Genomic DNA, 18221 nt, shown 5'->3' with positions numbered 1-18221 from the left:
TATGACTCTTCTCTGGTCACACAAGTAAGATATGACTCTTTTATGTTAATTTGCATATGTATCAAATCGTTTTTTTTACACAATAAAAGGACACAGAGCTATGGGGACTGGATATTGCGGATGTGCTAGCGGCCATCTAGCAACCCATGTCCTCAGCTCTGTACCCAAAATCCCGGTGACAGGTTCCCTTTAAGACCTCTTTACACCCGGATGCTCGAGCAGATTATCACTGACGAGCATCAGTACGAACACTCGTTACCGATAATCTGCCAGTGTAAATGTGCTGTCGATTACCCACTGAATAAGTGAAACACCCGTTCACTGGGTAATAGAACCATTCGTCTGGACGCCTCAATCATCGTTTGCCGGCAGCAGATTGTGCCGTCTAAACCGCCTCTGCTGCTGGCAAACAGTGATTCTGTATGGGGACCAATGATGGCTTTAGCGATTGAGGCAATGTAAGGGGGCCTTTAAACAAATGCAAGGTAAGGCCTCTTTCACACTTGCGTTGTCCGGATCCGGCGTGTACTCCACTTGCCGGAATTACACGCCGGATCTGGAAAAACGCAAGTGTACTGAAAGCATTTGAAGACGGATCCGTCTTCAAAATGCTTTCAGTGTTACTATGGCAGCCAGGACGCTATTAAAGTCCTGGTTGCCATAGTAGGAGCGGGGGAGCGGTATACTTACAGTCCGCGCGGTTCCCGGGGCGCTCCAGAGTGACGTCAGAGCGCCCCATGCGCATGGATAACGTGCCATGCGATCACGTCATCCATGCGCCTGGGGCGCCCTGACGTCACTCTGGAGCGCCCCGGGAGCCGCACGGACGGTAAGTATACTGCTCCCCCGCTCCCTGCTACACTTTACCATGGCTGCCAGGACCTTAGCGTCCCGGCAGCCATGGTAACCATTGTAAAAAAGCTAAACGTCGTATCCGGCAATGCGCCGAAACGACGTTTAGCTTAAGGCCGGATCCGGATCAATGCCTTTCAATGGGCATTCATTCCGGATCCGGCCTTGCGGCAAGTCTTCAGTTTTTTGGGCCGGAGCAAAAAGCGCAGCATGCTGCGGTATTTTCTCCGGCCAAAAAACGTTCCGTTCCGGAACTGAAGACATCCTGATGCATCCTGATTGGATTTCACTCCATTCAGAATGCATTAGGATAATCCTGATCAGGATTCTTCCGGCATAGAGCCCCGACGACGGAACTCTATGCCGGAAGACAATAACGCAGGTGTGAAAGAGCCCTAATATGATTAACGCCTACTGACTGACCATACTGACCCATCAAATCAGCGCTTGTGATTTTCCTTTTTTGGCATATTTCCATTAGTCTTGTTCAAGAACTAAATGGAGAAATTACATTAATTGGGTTCTGTCACCTTTTTATAGAACAATTCTTTAACCCCTGGCAATCAACTGTTATTGCTGGGGAAGCCTTATCCAGTCACTCATTTCTCCTTTAGTGGCGCCTCTAGGGGAAATGTAGCCTTAGATGCAAACAATTGCCCATACCAGTGGTACTTACGGGAAGGAAAGATCTCAAAGGTGTTTCTTAGAGGGTGAAAACAATGCTAAGTATTTTGAAATAACAGTTATGGAGCAGTATATTGCTCTATTTAAATAAAAGGCATGGCATATTGCAGAGAGACAATCTTGTGCCAGCTTGGTGAAGCATGATAATTAAATACAGTCTTCCCTCTATTGTTCGCACATAATACCGCAGCATTGTGTCTGTGCTGTGAATCGGCAAAACAAGAGTCCAATCCTGTGCCCCACAGAAAGTCATTCCGCAGAGCGTGGCGCGGTAATATGATTTTGTATATCTCTTCATAAAATGTTAATGGGGTTCTCTTATGGTGCTTTTCTGAGCGCTGAAAGGCAGTTGTGCCTGAAAGCTGCAGCAATCATTTCTCAGTCTGAAGGTTTGCTCCCTCTACTAAAGAGGTGACTTAAATAAGAAATACTTGATTTATTCATGATTCTTCTTTAAGCTGCAGACAGTTTAACCTCTTACAGTACTTCACAAACATGATGATGGAGATTAATGACTCTTGCAGTAATGGCGCATGTATATAGCAAGTGCTGATGTCATTGACATGTTATGACAGCTGTGAATTACCACATAATTTCTGATACGCTACTTCAGAGAAGGAATGATTTTTTTTTTTGGCAACTAAAATAAAACTGCACTTCTGTTTGCATTACCACGAGCCACACAAGAAAGGCAATGGGAGATTAGGGAGGTTAACAAGTGGCTCAAGAACTGGTGTAGGAAGGAGGGGTTTGGGTTCCTGGAGAACTGGGCCGACTTCTCTGTTGGCTACAGGCTCTATCGTAGGGATGGCCTGCACCTCAATGGGGAAGGGGCAGCTGTGTTGGGGGAGAAGATGGCTAGAAGGTTGGAGGAGTGTTTAACCCCTTCATGACCGCAATCAGTCTATATACATGATAGCTGCACATACCCCGTGCAGCTACCACGTGTATAGACGTCATGGCAGTTCTTTAATCTTTAATTAAAGCTTCTGCCACTGCCCTGGTGCTGTCACAGACAGCATACAGTCTGGTAATGCCGGCAAGGGACCAGACCAATCAGAGTGGTCCCTTGCCGGCAATCGATCCGATTGGTTAGTCTGTGCAGACTAACCAATCGGATCGCGGCAGTGTTAAAATGCCGGTTTCACGCTCTGATCTGCGCTCCGCAGATCAGAGCCTGAAATCGGGTAATGTGCCCTGAAGCCCCCCGATCTGTGCCCCCTTCCTGTGCGCCTCCAACCCCCCCACCACCATCGTGAGCCCTGCCTCTGCCATCAGCTCCACTGGATTTTCAAGATCCAAGAGGGAACTGATGAAAAAAAAAAAATAATAATAAAAGTTAAAATAAATAAATAAAAATGTCAAAACAAAACAAAAAAACACACATTAGGTATCACCGCGTCCGTAACGACCATCTCTATAAATATATCACATGATCAACCCCGTCCAATATACACCATAAAAAATAAAAACTGTGTAAAAAAAGCCATTTTTGTCACCTTACATCACAAAAAGTGCAACACTAAACGATCAGAAAGGTGTATACACCCCAAAATAGTACCAATCAAACCGTTACCTCATTCCGCAAAAAATGAGCCCCTATTTAAGACAAACGCCCAAAAAATAAAAAAAAGCTATGGCTCTTAGACTATGGAGACACTAAAACATAATTTTTTGGGTCTCAGAAATGCTATTATTGTGTAAAACCTTAAATAAATAAGAAAAAATATACATATTGGGTATTGCCACGTCCGTAACGATCTGCTCTATAAAACTGTCACATGGCCTAACCCATCAGATGAACGCTGTTCCAAAACAGCCAATTTTTGGGTCACCTTGCCCCATAAAGTGTAATAATGAATGATTAAAAAATCATATGTACCCAAAAGTACCAATAAAAAAACTCACCTTTTTCTGCAAAAAACGAGCCCCTGCACAAGACGATCGGTAGAAAAACAAAAAACATATGGCGTTCAGAAAATGGACACACAAAAACATAATTTCTTTTTCAAAAATGCCTTATTATGTAAAACTGAAACAAACAAACAAAAACATATTTGATATCACTGCGTCCGTAACAACCTGCTCTATAAAAATAGCACATGATCTACGCTGTCGGATGAATCTTGTAAAACAGCAATTTTTTGTTACCTTGCCTCACAAAAAACAATATATACAGCAATTAAAAATCATATGTACCCCAAAATAGTACCAATAAAACGGTCACCTTATCCCCTAGTTTCCAAAATAGGGTCACTTTTTGGGAGTTTCTACTGTAGGGGTGCATCGGGGGGCTTTAAATGGGACATGGCATCTAAAACCAGTCTAGCAAAATCTGCCTTCCAAAAACCATGTGGTGTTGATGTAAGGGCGCCCTGCCGTGCGCCCTTACATCAGTTTACGACCACATGTGGGGTGTTTCTGTAAACTGTAAATCAGGGTAATAAATATTGAGTTTTGTTTGGCTGTTAACCCTCAATGTGTTAAAGAAAAAAATGTAATAAAATGGAAAATCTGCCAAAAAAAGTGAAATTTTGAAATGTAATCTCCATTTTCCTTTAATTCTTGTGGAACACCTAAAGGGTTAACAAAGTTTGTAAAATCTGTTTTCTATTCTAAACCCATTAAGTGAAACATTTCCGTCCGTAGTTTCACAAGTCCAGGCAATCTGAAAAATCTGATGCTGTATTGCACTATAGAAGTGTGTTTACTTACTGTTTATGTTTAAAGTGGTATTACGGCCAAATGTCCTAGCGCTTGGATATGGCGTAACATTCTGATCGGTGGAAATGTGACATCCGTGACCCTTGCAAAAATGCAGTTTAACCACCCGCTGTCCAGGGAATTTGTAGCCCAATTGAAGTGAATTAAGGGCCCTTTACCTGGGCTGAGAATCCGCCAGATAATCACTAATCTCGCGGTGTAAAGGTGCCGCCTATTACCTGATGAACGAGTAAAATGCTAGTTCGTCGGGTAATTGGATCGTTTGTGTAGGGACATAAATTATCGTTTGCTGGCAGATCGTGCAGTGTAAACAGCCTCTGCTGCCGTCAAACAATGAGTCAGTATGGGGTATTATCAATCGCTTCTTCCCATACTGTGGAGGAGATCGGTCCTTTGTTTTCCTTGAATACATGCTGCAGGGCAGATGGGCATAGACTGTGGTCTGGAAGCTATGATAAGGTTTGGAGGGTCAGCGCAGAGCATCTTTTGTAATGAGGATGTAACATAGTATAGAAGGCCGAAAAAAAAACATTTTGTCCATCCAGTTCGGCCTGTTATCCTGCAAGTTGATCCAGAGGAAGGCAAAAAAAAAAAAAAAACTCTCAGGTAGAAGCCAATTTTCCCCACTTAAGGGGGGGGGGGGGGGAGGAATCATCAGGCAATCAGAATAACTCCCTGGATCAACGGCCCCTCTCTAGTAGCTATAGCCTGTAATATTATTACACTCCAGAAATACTTTCAGGCCCCTCTTGAATTCCTTTATTGTACTCACCATCACCACCTCCTCAGGCAGAGAGTCCCATAGTCTCACTACTCTTACCGTAAAGTATCCTCTTCTATGTTTGTGTACAAACCTTCTTTCCTCCAGACGCAGAGGATGTCCCCTCATCACAGTACAGTTCTGGGGATAAATAGATGACTGGGATAGATCTCTGTACTGACCCCTGATATATTTATACATAGTATGACTGTAAAGCCATTCTCCCTAAGCATGAATCCATGATAGCTTTTAAAATGGCTCTTTAAAGGATTGTCTATTAATTTATATTGATGAGCTATCCCTATGACAGGCCAACAATTTCTAATTAGGGGTCCAACACTCCCCGCTCCCACCATTCGGTGGTACTGGCCTAACGCTGGCTCTGGGACTACAGCGCCATCCATTGTGTAGTGGACAGAGGTGGTTACTGCGGTGCATCTACAATTGAATTGAAGAGGAGCAGTGCTACATTAACCAGCTCTGTGCACCACGCAATGGACAGAGCTGTGTAGTTTCATTGCCTACTTCTGGTGCAGCTGATTGGTGGTGTTTCTGGTATATATAGGCAGCATGTTAAAGAGGGGAAATGCCGAGCCTGGGAAAAGATTGTTTTTTAGTAGTTGATTCTGCATTTTCAAGTTAAACGCTATTAAAGTTCTGACTTCTAGAGAGGGCCTGTAAGTCCTACCCCACCAACCCGCTTTCCGCCCAGACAGGGTGACTGATAGTTCATCCTATATACTCACTCCTATAAGAAAAGTCACTTTTTGTGTGTAGCGGACACAGGACTCAGGAGCAGCTAGGCGGCATTTAAATGGCTTTTCTACCTGCAAAGACTAGAAGACTGAGCTAAGGTTTTATTTAGGTCTTTTGGAGACTTGTACGTGTACATCCTAATCTTGAGGACTTGCCAAGAAGATATGCTGAGATATTGAATACTGCACACCAGCATGTGACACTATCTGAGAGACTGGATTGGAGACTATCCCATTATTTCTGGTTTCTCCCTTAGCTTTCCAGATGAGGTGAGACATTGCTCAGCTTTTGGGATGTAGTTTGTAAATGTCTGCCCAGCGATTCAGTCTGCAAAAATAGTTGCTGACCTGCCTGGAAAGATGATGTCCACCAGAGACCTGGGAGCTGCCCACAGAGCCTTATCTGTGCGCTTCCTGTAGTATGCTAGAGCAGCCATTATCTCCCCTGAGCCTGTGCCTGTACATACAGCAAAACTGACAAGTGAGCTACAGAGAAAAGGAAACGTCCTCATGCTGTGACGCTCTAGTGACCATTGTGAAAATAGCAGGATTTCTTTTTTATGTGAATAGTAAAAAAAAAAAAAAAAAAAACGAATTTTGTTTTAAAATGTTTATTGTAAAAACCTGATTTAAATAATATATCATTTTCTGATTATACATTCCCTTTAGTTGTGAAATGCAAGGTCTTATTTTTTTTGTGGTGCTTTAACTGTTGGGGATTTCAGAATCCATGTTATGATTTTTAGCTTTTAATTTTGTTTTATGTTATCTGCTTTCTATGATATAATTATTTCCAGCCTGGCAGTAATTATCCAGATTATCCAGAGCAGAGAAAGCTGCGGCAAATGAGCTCAGAACTGTAATAAATGGATATGTTAGAATTTTGTGCAGTTCAATTGCTAGGCTCTTCAGGAAAGTCATCCTTTATGAGCCCTCCCCTGACAGATAAGTACAGGTTTCTCTAACGTTTCTCATGTTAGTGAATTTCTCCCAGAAAAATGACTAACATGTTTTTGAAATTTTAGGCTACTTTCACACTAGCGTTCTGCTGTCCGCTCGTGAGCTCCGTTTGAAGGAGCTCACGAGCGGACCCGAACGCCTCCGTCCAGCCCTGATGCAGTCTGAATGGAGCGGATCCGCTCAGACTGCATCAGTCTGGCGGCGTTCAGCCTCCTCCGCACGGCCAGGCGGACAGCTGAACGCTGCTTGCAGCGTTCAGCTGTCCGCCTGGCCGTGCGGAGGCGTGCGGATCCGTCCAGACTTACAATGTAAGTCAATGGGAACGGATCCGCTTGAAGATGACACCATATGGCTCAATCTTCAAGCGGATCCGCCCCCCATTGACTTTACATTGAAAGTCTGAACGGATCCGCTCAGGCTACTCTCGCACTTAGAAATTTTTCTAAGTTATTAATGCAGACGGATCCGTACTGAACGGAGCCTCAGTCTGCATTAATATGATCGGATCCGTTCAGAATGGATCCGATCAAGCGCAAGTGTGAAAGTAGCCTTAGCTGGTTTTTGTTGCTGTGACCAATTCCCTACAGGTTAAAAGAAATTTACATGTGGTAAAGGGAATCTATGACCACGTTTTATGTTGCCTGATCAGCCTTAAAGGGGTTATCCAGGGAATGAAAATGATGACCTATCCCCAGGATAGATCAACATTATTACATCAGCAGGGGTCCAAGCCCCAGCACCCTCGTAAATCAGCTGGTTCAGGGATCCGCTGTACTTGCCCAAGCTCCCAGCAGCTTTCCAAGGACAGCGCCATACATCGCATAGTGACAGTGCTTGTTGTTGCAGCACAGCCCCATTGACTTGAATGGGGCTGAGCTGCAACTAGGCCAGGTAACCGATGTACGTCGATGTCACTGGCCTCGGAAGAGGCTGCAGCGCTCAAGGCCTCTAATAACAGCTGATCGATGGGGATCCTGGGTGTCACATCCCCGCAGATCTGATATGGATGACCTATCCTGAGGGTAACTCATAAATATATTTTCCTGGTTAACTCCTTTAACTTTACTCCAGCACTCACCTTGCGCTGCAGCTGCTATAACAATGGTTTTAAGAAAAAGACCGAGTTAAGACAAGAAAGTAACCAAGCAATTTAATAAGGGTCACAGGGACATTTAAAATTGAAGGAGTTATGCCTTGATTGATGTAAAAAATAAAAATCAGACCTCATATAGTACATGACAATAAGTGCTAACAAAGCTAGACCAGCCCTGTACAGCAGGTGGATGCAGAGATCTCCTCAATCACTGCTCCAATTGCTCTGCTAGATAGGGGAGTGTCCTTTCTACTGCAGTTCTCTTCCTTTAAGTGCCACAGCTTCTAACAAGATATTGCTGATGGCAGTTTAATTTAAGCAGTGAGACAGACAAAAAAAATAAGGAAAATACCATACATCAGGTGGCGCTATACAGAATTATTTTAGTGGCTATGCTAAATTCCTCTGGGGTTCAGTCTGAATTTGAAACTAAGATACTCTGCAGATAGGCTGAAACTTTACTCTGTAGGACAAAAACTGTTGAAAGTTGTTAAGAACAATTGAAAAGTATATATATATTTTTTTTATCTGAAAATGAGTATCTTGTAATAATAAACCAAATTGCCCCTGAAGGTGTCCATAACCTCTGTCTAGGGAGCAATCATCAGGGTAAATAAAATGGCTGCCGTCCTATTAGTACACTCAAAACCTGTCACTTCTGAATTCTGAGCCAAAGATCTGCCTCATTATCTTCTTTTACTTGTTATTTTACTTGTTAGGGATTATAAATCCTGAATATAGATAATAAGATCTTCAACTGAATCTCTGGGAATAGAATTCATGAGGAGACATGAGAGTATGGACATGACAGGGCAGACTATGGTAATATGGGGCTGTGGTAATGGAGACTGCATACAAGTGCTGCTGCTCATTATCCACACCCCCACCTCCTCTGTACTTCATGTCTCCTCATGAACTCAATTCCTACAGAGATTCAGTTGAAGTTCCTTTCAGCTGTTTTTGGGATCACCCTGAAAAGCAGAGCAGAGAGGGGGATGAGGCAGCTCTTTACCTCAGTGTTGTGAAGTAACTTGTCCTCCTGTGTGATTAGGACAGGTTTTGTGTGTACTAATAGGACGGCTGACATTTTATTTCTCCTAATGATTCCTACTAGAGATGAGCGAATTTCATATTTTGAAATTTGTTCACGCTTTTTTTTACTGGTAAAAGGTTAATTACGTTATGGATTCCTTTACCACGGACCATAACGCAATTCTATGACTGAATACATAATGGAATAACGGAATGCCTTTAGAGAAATTGTTATTCGTTCCGTCATAATAGAAGTCTATGGACTGCATAATGGATCCGTTTCCGTTATGCAGGGAAGTCCTCTCTTGCATAACGGAAACTAGACGCCCATAGACTTCTATTATGACGGAATGAATAACGGAATTCCTCTAAAGGCATTCCGTTATTGAATTGCGTTATGGTCCATGGTAAAGGAATCCATAACGCAATTAACTTTTTACCAGTAAACAAAGCGTGAACGAATTTCATAACCTGAAATTCGCTCATCTCTAATTGCTACCTAGAAAACGAGCCATTATAACTAATGAAAGGTATTTGGGAAAATATTTAAAATAAATTAATATTTACCTTTTTGTAAAATTCCTGGAGAACCCCTTTAATGTGTAAAGCCCATTGCCAACAGACTTTTGATGGAATTGCTGGCATTTTATTTTGCATTTGTCTTTTCTATATGTAATGTTTGTTTATTTTTTATTAGAAGTTTGCATTAGGCTAGTTTTACATCTGCTTTCAATTCCGCTATTGAGATCCGTCATAGGATCTCATTAGCGGAAGAAAAAGCTTCGGTTTTGTCCCCATTCATTGTCAATGGGGACAGAACTGAACGAAACGGAACACACCAAAATGCATTCCGTTCCGTATGGTTGCGGACAGAATAACGCTGCAAGCAACGTATTTAAGACTGATCCGTCCTGACACACAATGTAAGTGAATGAGGATGGATCCGTTTTCTCTGACATAATAGAAAATGGATCCGTCCCCCATTGACTTTCAATTGTGTTCATGACTGATCCGTCTTGGCTATATAAAGACGTAATACAGCCGGATCCGTTAATGGCGGATGCATGTGGTTGTATTATTGTAACGGAAGAGTTTTTGCAGATCCATGACGGATCCGCAAAAAACGCTAGTGTGAAAGTAGCCTTAGGTGTCTTGGAAATTCCTAATAAATTGTGCTTTGTGGTCGTAAAACAGTAATAAAAGTGAAATGGCACTCATGGGCTTCAATTGTATGTTCCAGTCCTGAAAATGTGTACATGATCTGTTGCTGACCCTGGTGGACATCATAGTGTGTAGAGTGCTTCCTTAGGAAATGGCTGTAATGAGTTTCTTTGTTGCCAGAGCACATGACAATCTCTTTCTAACAAAGCTAGAACCAGCCCTGTTCTTTACATGGATCCCGAGATCTCCCCATTCATTGCTCTGCTAGATTTATATCCAGCTGACCGCTCGAGTGGCGTGTCCTTTCTTGGGAGGAGTGTCCTTTCTGCTGTAGCTGTCTCCCTGTAACCCTCACTGCTTAGAACAAAAGTTGGTGGCAGTTGAAGGATGGAACGGAGCATGTGCAACCACCTGAGTGTGATGCAAAGAGAAATAAGGAAAATAACAGCAGGTGGCGCTATACAGATAAACTTGATTGAATAGCTTGTGGCTGTCCCACATTTTTAATTATATGCAGTTACAAAAGCGTCCAGATTCTACAAAACTTAGAATATTTTCCGTGAGACGAGCCCTTTAAGTTGTTATTTAGTCAAGATTTGCTCCTGACTTTCTTTTCATCTTTCACAGACAAACTGGCCATTGAGGGTATAGTTGTGCAGCGTGCCGAATGCCGACCAGCAGCCAATGACCATTACATGCAGATGAAGAGGTAAGCCCGATTTGTAGGGACGTTTTGGTTACATTTCTGGGTATTTCTTCAGTTCAGATATAAACAATGTACTTGGCATTACCATCTATTTGTTGTGTGCCCTATGGTGCCGGATCCTCCACCCTGCTGGAAATGTTAGAATAATCCCACTTACTGCTGCTAGTAATGATGTGTTTCCTGTCCAAGCAAATGATTTCTCAGTTGTCTGATAATAACTGCTTCATAAAACTGTAAAAAAAAAAAAAAAACTTCTTTCCTATATTTGGATTTTAAAATGTGCATATTTTTTTTTTTTTATGTGAAATGAAGTTTAATGATATATGTTTCTGGGAGTAGAGGGAATTTTGTAGAGGGTATAAGTGAATATTTTGCCTGCATTGCATGTAAAGTACCGCCATCCTAACTTACTGCAGATATGTTATTATAGCAACCTAACGCCAACAACTGGGAGGGTAAGGGTAGTTTCATACTAGTGCTTAGTATCCGGCAGGGAACAGCCTGCTAGATCTCTGCTTTCCAGCATTCTCGGGTTTTCCGAGATTTGTATACTTATGACCTAGCCGATCAGCTGTGAGTGGAGCGGCCTTCTCCAGCTTTCCCTAGGCCAGTGACGGCACGTTCATGTGTCATGTAGCCTAGGAGCAGCTGCAACACCAAGCACAGCCACTATACTATGTATGGCGCTATGCTTTTAAGCTGCCTAATCTTGCACATGACAGCTGGCGCATGTGCATTTTGTGCCCTGAGGCTGATGCCAGCACAGGGAAGGAACCCCATGCCAGCGATGACATGCGGCATACTTGCGCATGCATGAGATTATGACGCTTCAACTGACGTTGTCGGGGTATCAAGAAGGAGATTTGGAGGATGCAGAGTGGTGCTGGGCACCTTCACATTGGGTGTGGCTGGGCTTCCTGAAACGTTGGTAACAGCCCTTGGGCTCCTTACATGCCTCATTTGCGAATATATAAAATCGTTTTTCTGACTAAATAAAAGCACTCACCGCTATGGAAAAGGTATATTGTTGACGTGCTAGTGGCAATCTATTAGCACATGTAAACGGCTCTATAGGCTAAAACTAGCTGACAGAATCCTTTAACCAGTAGCGGACCCGCGCCGTACATATACGGCACAGCTGAATGTGACTTAAGGACCAGCGCCGTACATGTACGGCGCAAGGACCGCCGGGTTCTGGGGCAGAATCACGGGGAACCGGAGCGCAAAAGCTGCTCTTACTGGGAGGCATCCATGCCGGGTAAGGGCAGCATCGTGTATTTCTGCCCCCCTGCAGTTCCAAGCGCTGCGATTGGCCGGTCAATGAAGACCAGCACATCACCGTGCCGGAAGCAGTATGGAGCTGCAGGGAGGCCGGGGGGTGTCATGTGGAGTTGACCGCTGCTGAACTAGTCAGCACCTGTCTCCCCCGAGGGAGGGGACTCCAGTGTTTGACGTTCCCTGCCAGCGCTGCGATTGGCTGGAACTATGCTCCAGCCAATGGCAGCGCTACAGCATCAGAGGGAACAGGAAGAATCCCTCTGCATGCAGCCATTCTAGCTGGAGACTGCATGCAGAGTGGACCTGTGCCCCTCTGAGCTGTATCTGCTGGAACTTGTGGTTCACCACCAGAGCTTTTACTGATACCTGTAAAGAAGAAGAGCACAACATCTGGAACATCTGCTGCAGTGATTTTTTTTTATTTATTTTTTTCAGTCCATGCTTCACTGTTCAGCACCTGGGCTAATTTTTTTTGTGCAGATTTTTTTTTTTTTTTTTTTTTTTTTTTTCCATATGTGCCATTATATATATATATATTTTTTTTTCTACTCTTTTTTTTTTTTTTTCTCTGTATTTCAAATTTATTACAAGCCCCTTCACGTCTGAAAACACAACATACACACCCCTCACAATAAATAAAGATTTACACATTTCACACGTCACACCCCAATAAAATAAAAATGACCCGTCCATCCCAATGAGTTTACTCAGCTGAAGAGGCATACGCCGTCCTTGCCTCTGATACTGAGGATGCAACTTTCCTGTACTCCTCCACCCCTTTATCATCCTCCTGTGATAGGGGCCCTCTAGAGGGTTCCTAAGGGTAGCAGCGGATTATTTCTAAATCTTCTTCTCTGAAGATTTTGTAAGTGTAATGGTGGCCCAAACCAATTTATACACCCAACAATTCATTGCTCAGAACCCTACATCACCGTACATAAAGACCCCTAGGTTGGACTCCCTGTAAGGGCTGTTTCACACGAGCGGATGCCGTGCGTGGCATCCGCTCCGTGAAAGAGTGCCAAGACCCGATGCAGACTGCAGAGGCACGGAGCATTAACATGACTGATAATGCTCCGTGCCTCTGCTGTCTGCATCGGGTCTTGGCACTCTTTCACGGAGCGGATGCCACGCACGGCATCCGCTCGTGTGAAACAGCCCTAAAGAAGTTAAGCGTTAGACAATATTGGAGTTCGGACATTTTCTACCAGCCTCCAATTTACAGGAAGACCAGGACCTGGAAACGATTTGAGCCAATTAGGAAATTCCTACACTAAAACAACAATGTGCAGTGCCCACCCCATAACGACCCAACACTTGACCATCTGTTCAAGGTTAGGCCTGTCCTTGACCACATTAACACCAGGTTTGCTGAGGTGTACAACCCAGAGAAAAATGTCTGTGTAGATGAGTCCCTATTACTTTTCAAAGGCAGGGTTAGATTCCGCCAGTACCTGCCTAGCAAACGGGCAAGGTATGGCATAAGGATATACAAACTTTGACAGTAGCTCCAGGTACACCCACAAGTTCCGTATTTACGAAGGGAAAGATTCCCGAATAGAACACCCAGAATGCCTCCTGTCCTAGGAGTTAGTGGAAAGATAGTGTGGGACTTACTGCACCCACTGCTGGATAAGGGTTACCACCTCTATGTGGATAACTATTATACCAGCATACCCCCTATTCATGTCCCTAACTGCCAGAGGTACAGTGAGCAAAAATCAGAGAGGCATCCCTAGATCCCTGGTAGGGCAACCACTGAGAATGGATAAAAGTAGGGCTCTTCTCCGTGAGAAGATGCTGGTGGTTAAGTACAAGGACAAGAGGGACCACCATTCACACTAACGCCAGCTCCCCTGCCCCTGTACGTGGTACCACTACCCCCAAACCAGTTTTATAGAATATAGTTAATATGCCTGAATACAAACGTAGCCTGCATGTGGCGGCCATATCCCATACTTGGCCCCTCTTACTGCGCGCCGTGATCCGCCTCAATTAACCCCTATAACCCTTCCAAAAACAAAAAATGTCATTTACAAAATGACCCGAACAAAGTAGACTCGGAAAATGTTAAGTAATAACTAATTTAGGAGGTATTACTATTTATTTTAAAAGTCTAGAAATTGACATTTGGAAAGTTGCAAATTTTTCAAAATTTTTGGTAAATTTGATATTTTTTATAAATAAAAATGAAATATTTTGACTCAAATTTACCACTGTCATGAAGTACAATAAGTGACGAGAAAACCATCTCAGAATGGCTTGTATAAGTAAAAGGGTTTTAAAGTTATCACCACATACAGTGACACATGTCAGATTTGCAATGGCCTGGTCCTTAAGGTTGAAAAATGGCAAGGTCCTGAAGGGGTTAATGACCACCGCTCTGGCTTAGATCTTTCTTTGTATGAGAGTACCCCTACATCGGATGAGGCAGCTGTACAACGTGTGAGCACCATAATGTGGAAATGTTATGAAATTCTGCTAATTAACCCCATGGGGATTCTTCTACTTAACAAGATCTGCACAGACTAGGAAAATATATGCAGTGCAAGAGTTTGAAACACCTTTTCAGTGCCTTTATTACATAATTGTCATGAGCTAGGAGGAGAAAGCTAGCGTTCCTAGTGTCTGTGCAATTGACGCATTTGTGAGTTAATTTATGCATTATTAGCTTTTTATTTTTGCTACAAGTTTGATTTCTACAGTAAATAATGTTTTAATTAGTTGTATGCTTTGTATTTGGCCTCGTGCACATGACCGTTGTTTTGGTCCGCATCCAAGCCTGCTTGGATGCGGACCCATTCACTTCAATGGGGCCGCAAAAGATGCGGACAGCACTCCGTGTGCTGTCCGCATCCGTTGCACCGTTCCGAGGCCCCGCAAAAAAAAAAAAAAAATGTCCTATTCTTGTCTGTTTTGGGGAAAAGAATAAGCATTTCTACAATGGGCTGCCCGTTCCGCATATTGCGGAGGGCACACAGGCGGCTTCCGTTTTTTTGCGGATCTGCAGTTTGCGGACCGCAAAAAATGGCACGGTCGTGTGAATGAGGCCTTAACCATTTACTGCGTGACAAATTGGTCAGCATAGAATCCCAAGCAACTTTATAAAAAAAAAAACACCTGAACATGGAAAGCCAACCTTAACGAAGCTCTCGCACAAAGATTTTTTTTTCTCTGATGTGTTAGAAAGGTGCATGATCAGGGGCGTAGCTATAGGGGGTGCAGAGGTAGCAGTCTCTACCAGGCCCAGGAGCCTGAGGGGGCCCAAAGACCCTTGTGCCACATAAGACACTGGCATTATAGAAAGTGCATGCTGGTCAATTTACACCTCTGGCTGGAGGGAAGGGGTTAGGTCAAGAATTTGGCATGACGGGTGCCCTTTCAATGTTTTCCTCAGGCAGCAGGAAGGCTATGTGCTCCACTGCCCCTTGCCAACAAGCACTGAGGGACGGGGGCCCAAGCTGAACTCTTGCACCAGGGCCCATGAGCTTTTAGCTATGCCCCTGTGCATGATATAATATGTAGTGAAGGCAAACTTCTCACTGGTGAGTGTATTTGTGAGTTATAACCTCCCTTCTAATCCTCAAGTGTGTCATGTGACCAACTATCTCACTTTGCAAGTAGAAAACCTCTTATGTGTGAACAAGAAGCCAGTTTCTCAATGTATTCCTATGGGAGCCTTAAAGGGGTTCTCCGCCCCCAACTTGAAAATTGACCATCTTCATAACCTGTGGAGGAAAGGCTATTACACCAATACTTACCCTCCACAGCGCAGCATATCCTATGATCCTATTAACGGTCACGTGACCACTCCTAAAGTGTTGTGAAGTCTTCCAGTCCAGTGCCGTCTTTTTCTTTTCCTGCCTGAGGCAGAAGACTTAACATCATCACTGACGTCACCGCCCCCTGCCGGCCTTCCTCTGTCCCGTTGTTTGCATATTGTTGCGCATTCGCCGGGACCGCCGGACGTCTTCTGAGTGTACAGGCTTCTATGTGAAGCCTGTACTGACTCATGTACAGCGCTATGTAAGCGCTGTACATGAGTGACAGCATAGCGATCAGCCACAGAGGCTGATTGCTATGCTGTGGAGGTCATTGGGGAGCTGTGGATGGCACATGGGGGCACTATGGATGGCAAATAGGCACTTTATGGGCACAGTGGAAGTCATTAGGGGCACTATGGATGGCACATGGGCACTGGAAGTCATTAAGGGCACTATGGATGGCACATGGGCACTGGAAATCATTAGGGGCACTATGGATGGCACATAGGCACTGGAAGTCATTAGGGGCACTATGGCACATGGGCACTGGAAGTCATTAGGGGCACTATGGATGGCACATGGGCACTGGAAGTCATTAGGGGCACTATGGATGGCACATGGGCACTGGAAGTCATTAGGGGCACTATGGATGGCACATGGGCACTGGAAGTCATTAGGGGCACTATGGATGGCACATGGGGGCACTGTGGATGGCACATGGGGGCACTTGGGGGTACTTTGGAAATCACTGTTATGGAGGCGCTCTAGATGTCACTTATTGGGGCATTGTGGATGTTACTGTTATGGGGGCACTGTGGATGTCACTGTTATAGGGGCGCTCTAGGTGTCACTGTTATGGGGGCGCTCTAGGTGTCACTGTTATGGGGGCGCTCTAGGTGTCACTGTTATGGGGGCGCTCTAGGTGTCACTGTTATGGGGCGCTCTAGGTGTCACTGTTATGGGGCGCTCTAGGTGTCACTGTTATGGGGCGCTCGAGGTGTCACTGTTATGGGGGCGCTCGAGGTGTCACTGTTATGGGGGCGCTCGAGGTGTCACTGTTATGGGGGCGCTCGAGGTGTCACTGTTATGGGGGCGCTCGAGGTGTCACTGTTATGGGGGCGCTCGAGGTGTCACTGTTATGGGGGCTCAGTATGAGTGATAGGGATCATGCAGACTACTGTGATCGGTCCAGGAATCCATGTCTGTCCATGTGTTAGCCACAATTTCCAGGCCAACCTCGGCTCCCTGACCAGATAAGAGACTGGCTGTATCATACACATTACTGTCATATCGTCAGTTCCGTCATGGCAGAGTGTGGTCGGCCTGGGAGATGTGGCGACACGCGGACCGTGTTTCTCAGGCTGATCATGGTCTTATCTTCAGCAGTCAGGACTAAAAAAAGATAGGCTTAGGCCTCAAGCACAGGACTGTATCCGTTCTGCTTTCCCCAAGTAGCAGATCTGCTAAATAAGGATACTGCCTGTGTGAGATGTGCATTTTTTCCCACAGCCATTGATTTCTATGGGTTTTAGATCTGCATTATGAGGACCAGAATAAGACATGTTCTATCTTTTGCTGTACTGATATAAGTATGTGGAAAGCACACTGTGCACATGTGTTTTCCACATCTGTATGTCAGTTCTGCAAAAAATAGAACATGTCCTATTCTGGTCCTCATAATGCTGACCTGAAATCAATGGGACTGCAGTATCCTTGTTTAGCGGATCTTCGTCTCGCAGACTGCAAAATGAATATGGTTGTGTGCATAAGGGTTTAGATACACAGCTCAGCAGGCTTTATCATAGAAGATGGCAGGGGCGTACATAGAAATCACTGGGCCCCATAGCAAGAATCGAAATTGGGCCCCCATTCCCCGTTTATAGCCCCTCCCACTACCCATTCCAGGCCTCTCTTTGTTCCATGAACTATTCTTGCTGCTGCGTTTTATAATTTATGCCTTCAGGGCCGGATTGGGATTACAAAACAGCCCTGGCACACAAAATAGGTATAATATATGCAGTGTGTACAGATGTATAGAGTATACAGCAGTGTACTGTTATGTGAGGTACGAGGTATAATAGATGTAGTGTGTACAGGTATATAGTATATACAGCAGTGTACTGATATGTGAGGTACGGGGTATAATTTATGCAGTGTGTACAGGTATATAGTATATACAGCAGTGTACTGATATGTGAGGTACGAGGTATAATAGATGCAGTGTGTACAGATATATAGTATATACAGCAGTGGACTAATATGAGGTACGACCTGTAATTTATACCTCATACCTCACATCAATACACTGCTGTATTTACTCTATACCTGTACACACTGCATCTATTATACCTCGTACCTCACATATTACACTACCGTATATACTATAAATCTATACACACTGCGTCTATTATACCTCGTACCTCACATATCAGTACACTGCTGTATTTACTAT

The 18221-nt window shown here is 44.2% G+C and overlaps 1 protein-coding gene across 1 annotated transcript in view; it reads left to right on the top strand.

Annotated features, from left to right (window-relative positions):
- The window catches only part of GTF2F2 (general transcription factor IIF subunit 2), a 247215-nt gene that overhangs the window by 115016 nt on the left and 113978 nt on the right, over positions 1 to 18221 (top strand). The window contains exon 6 of the mRNA XM_044286548.1: positions 10649 to 10730. Coding sequence (XP_044142483.1) covers positions 10649 to 10730 — 82 coding nt within the window. The remainder of the gene's footprint in view (positions 1 to 10648; positions 10731 to 18221) is intronic.

The sequence above is a fragment of the Bufo gargarizans genome, chromosome 3, assembly GCF_014858855.1.
Source record: "Bufo gargarizans isolate SCDJY-AF-19 chromosome 3, ASM1485885v1, whole genome shotgun sequence".
Classification (NCBI taxonomy): domain Eukaryota; kingdom Metazoa; phylum Chordata; class Amphibia; order Anura; family Bufonidae; genus Bufo; species Bufo gargarizans.
Note: the sequence above shows the minus strand (reverse complement) of the source record. Positions and strands in the feature narration are given on the sequence as shown.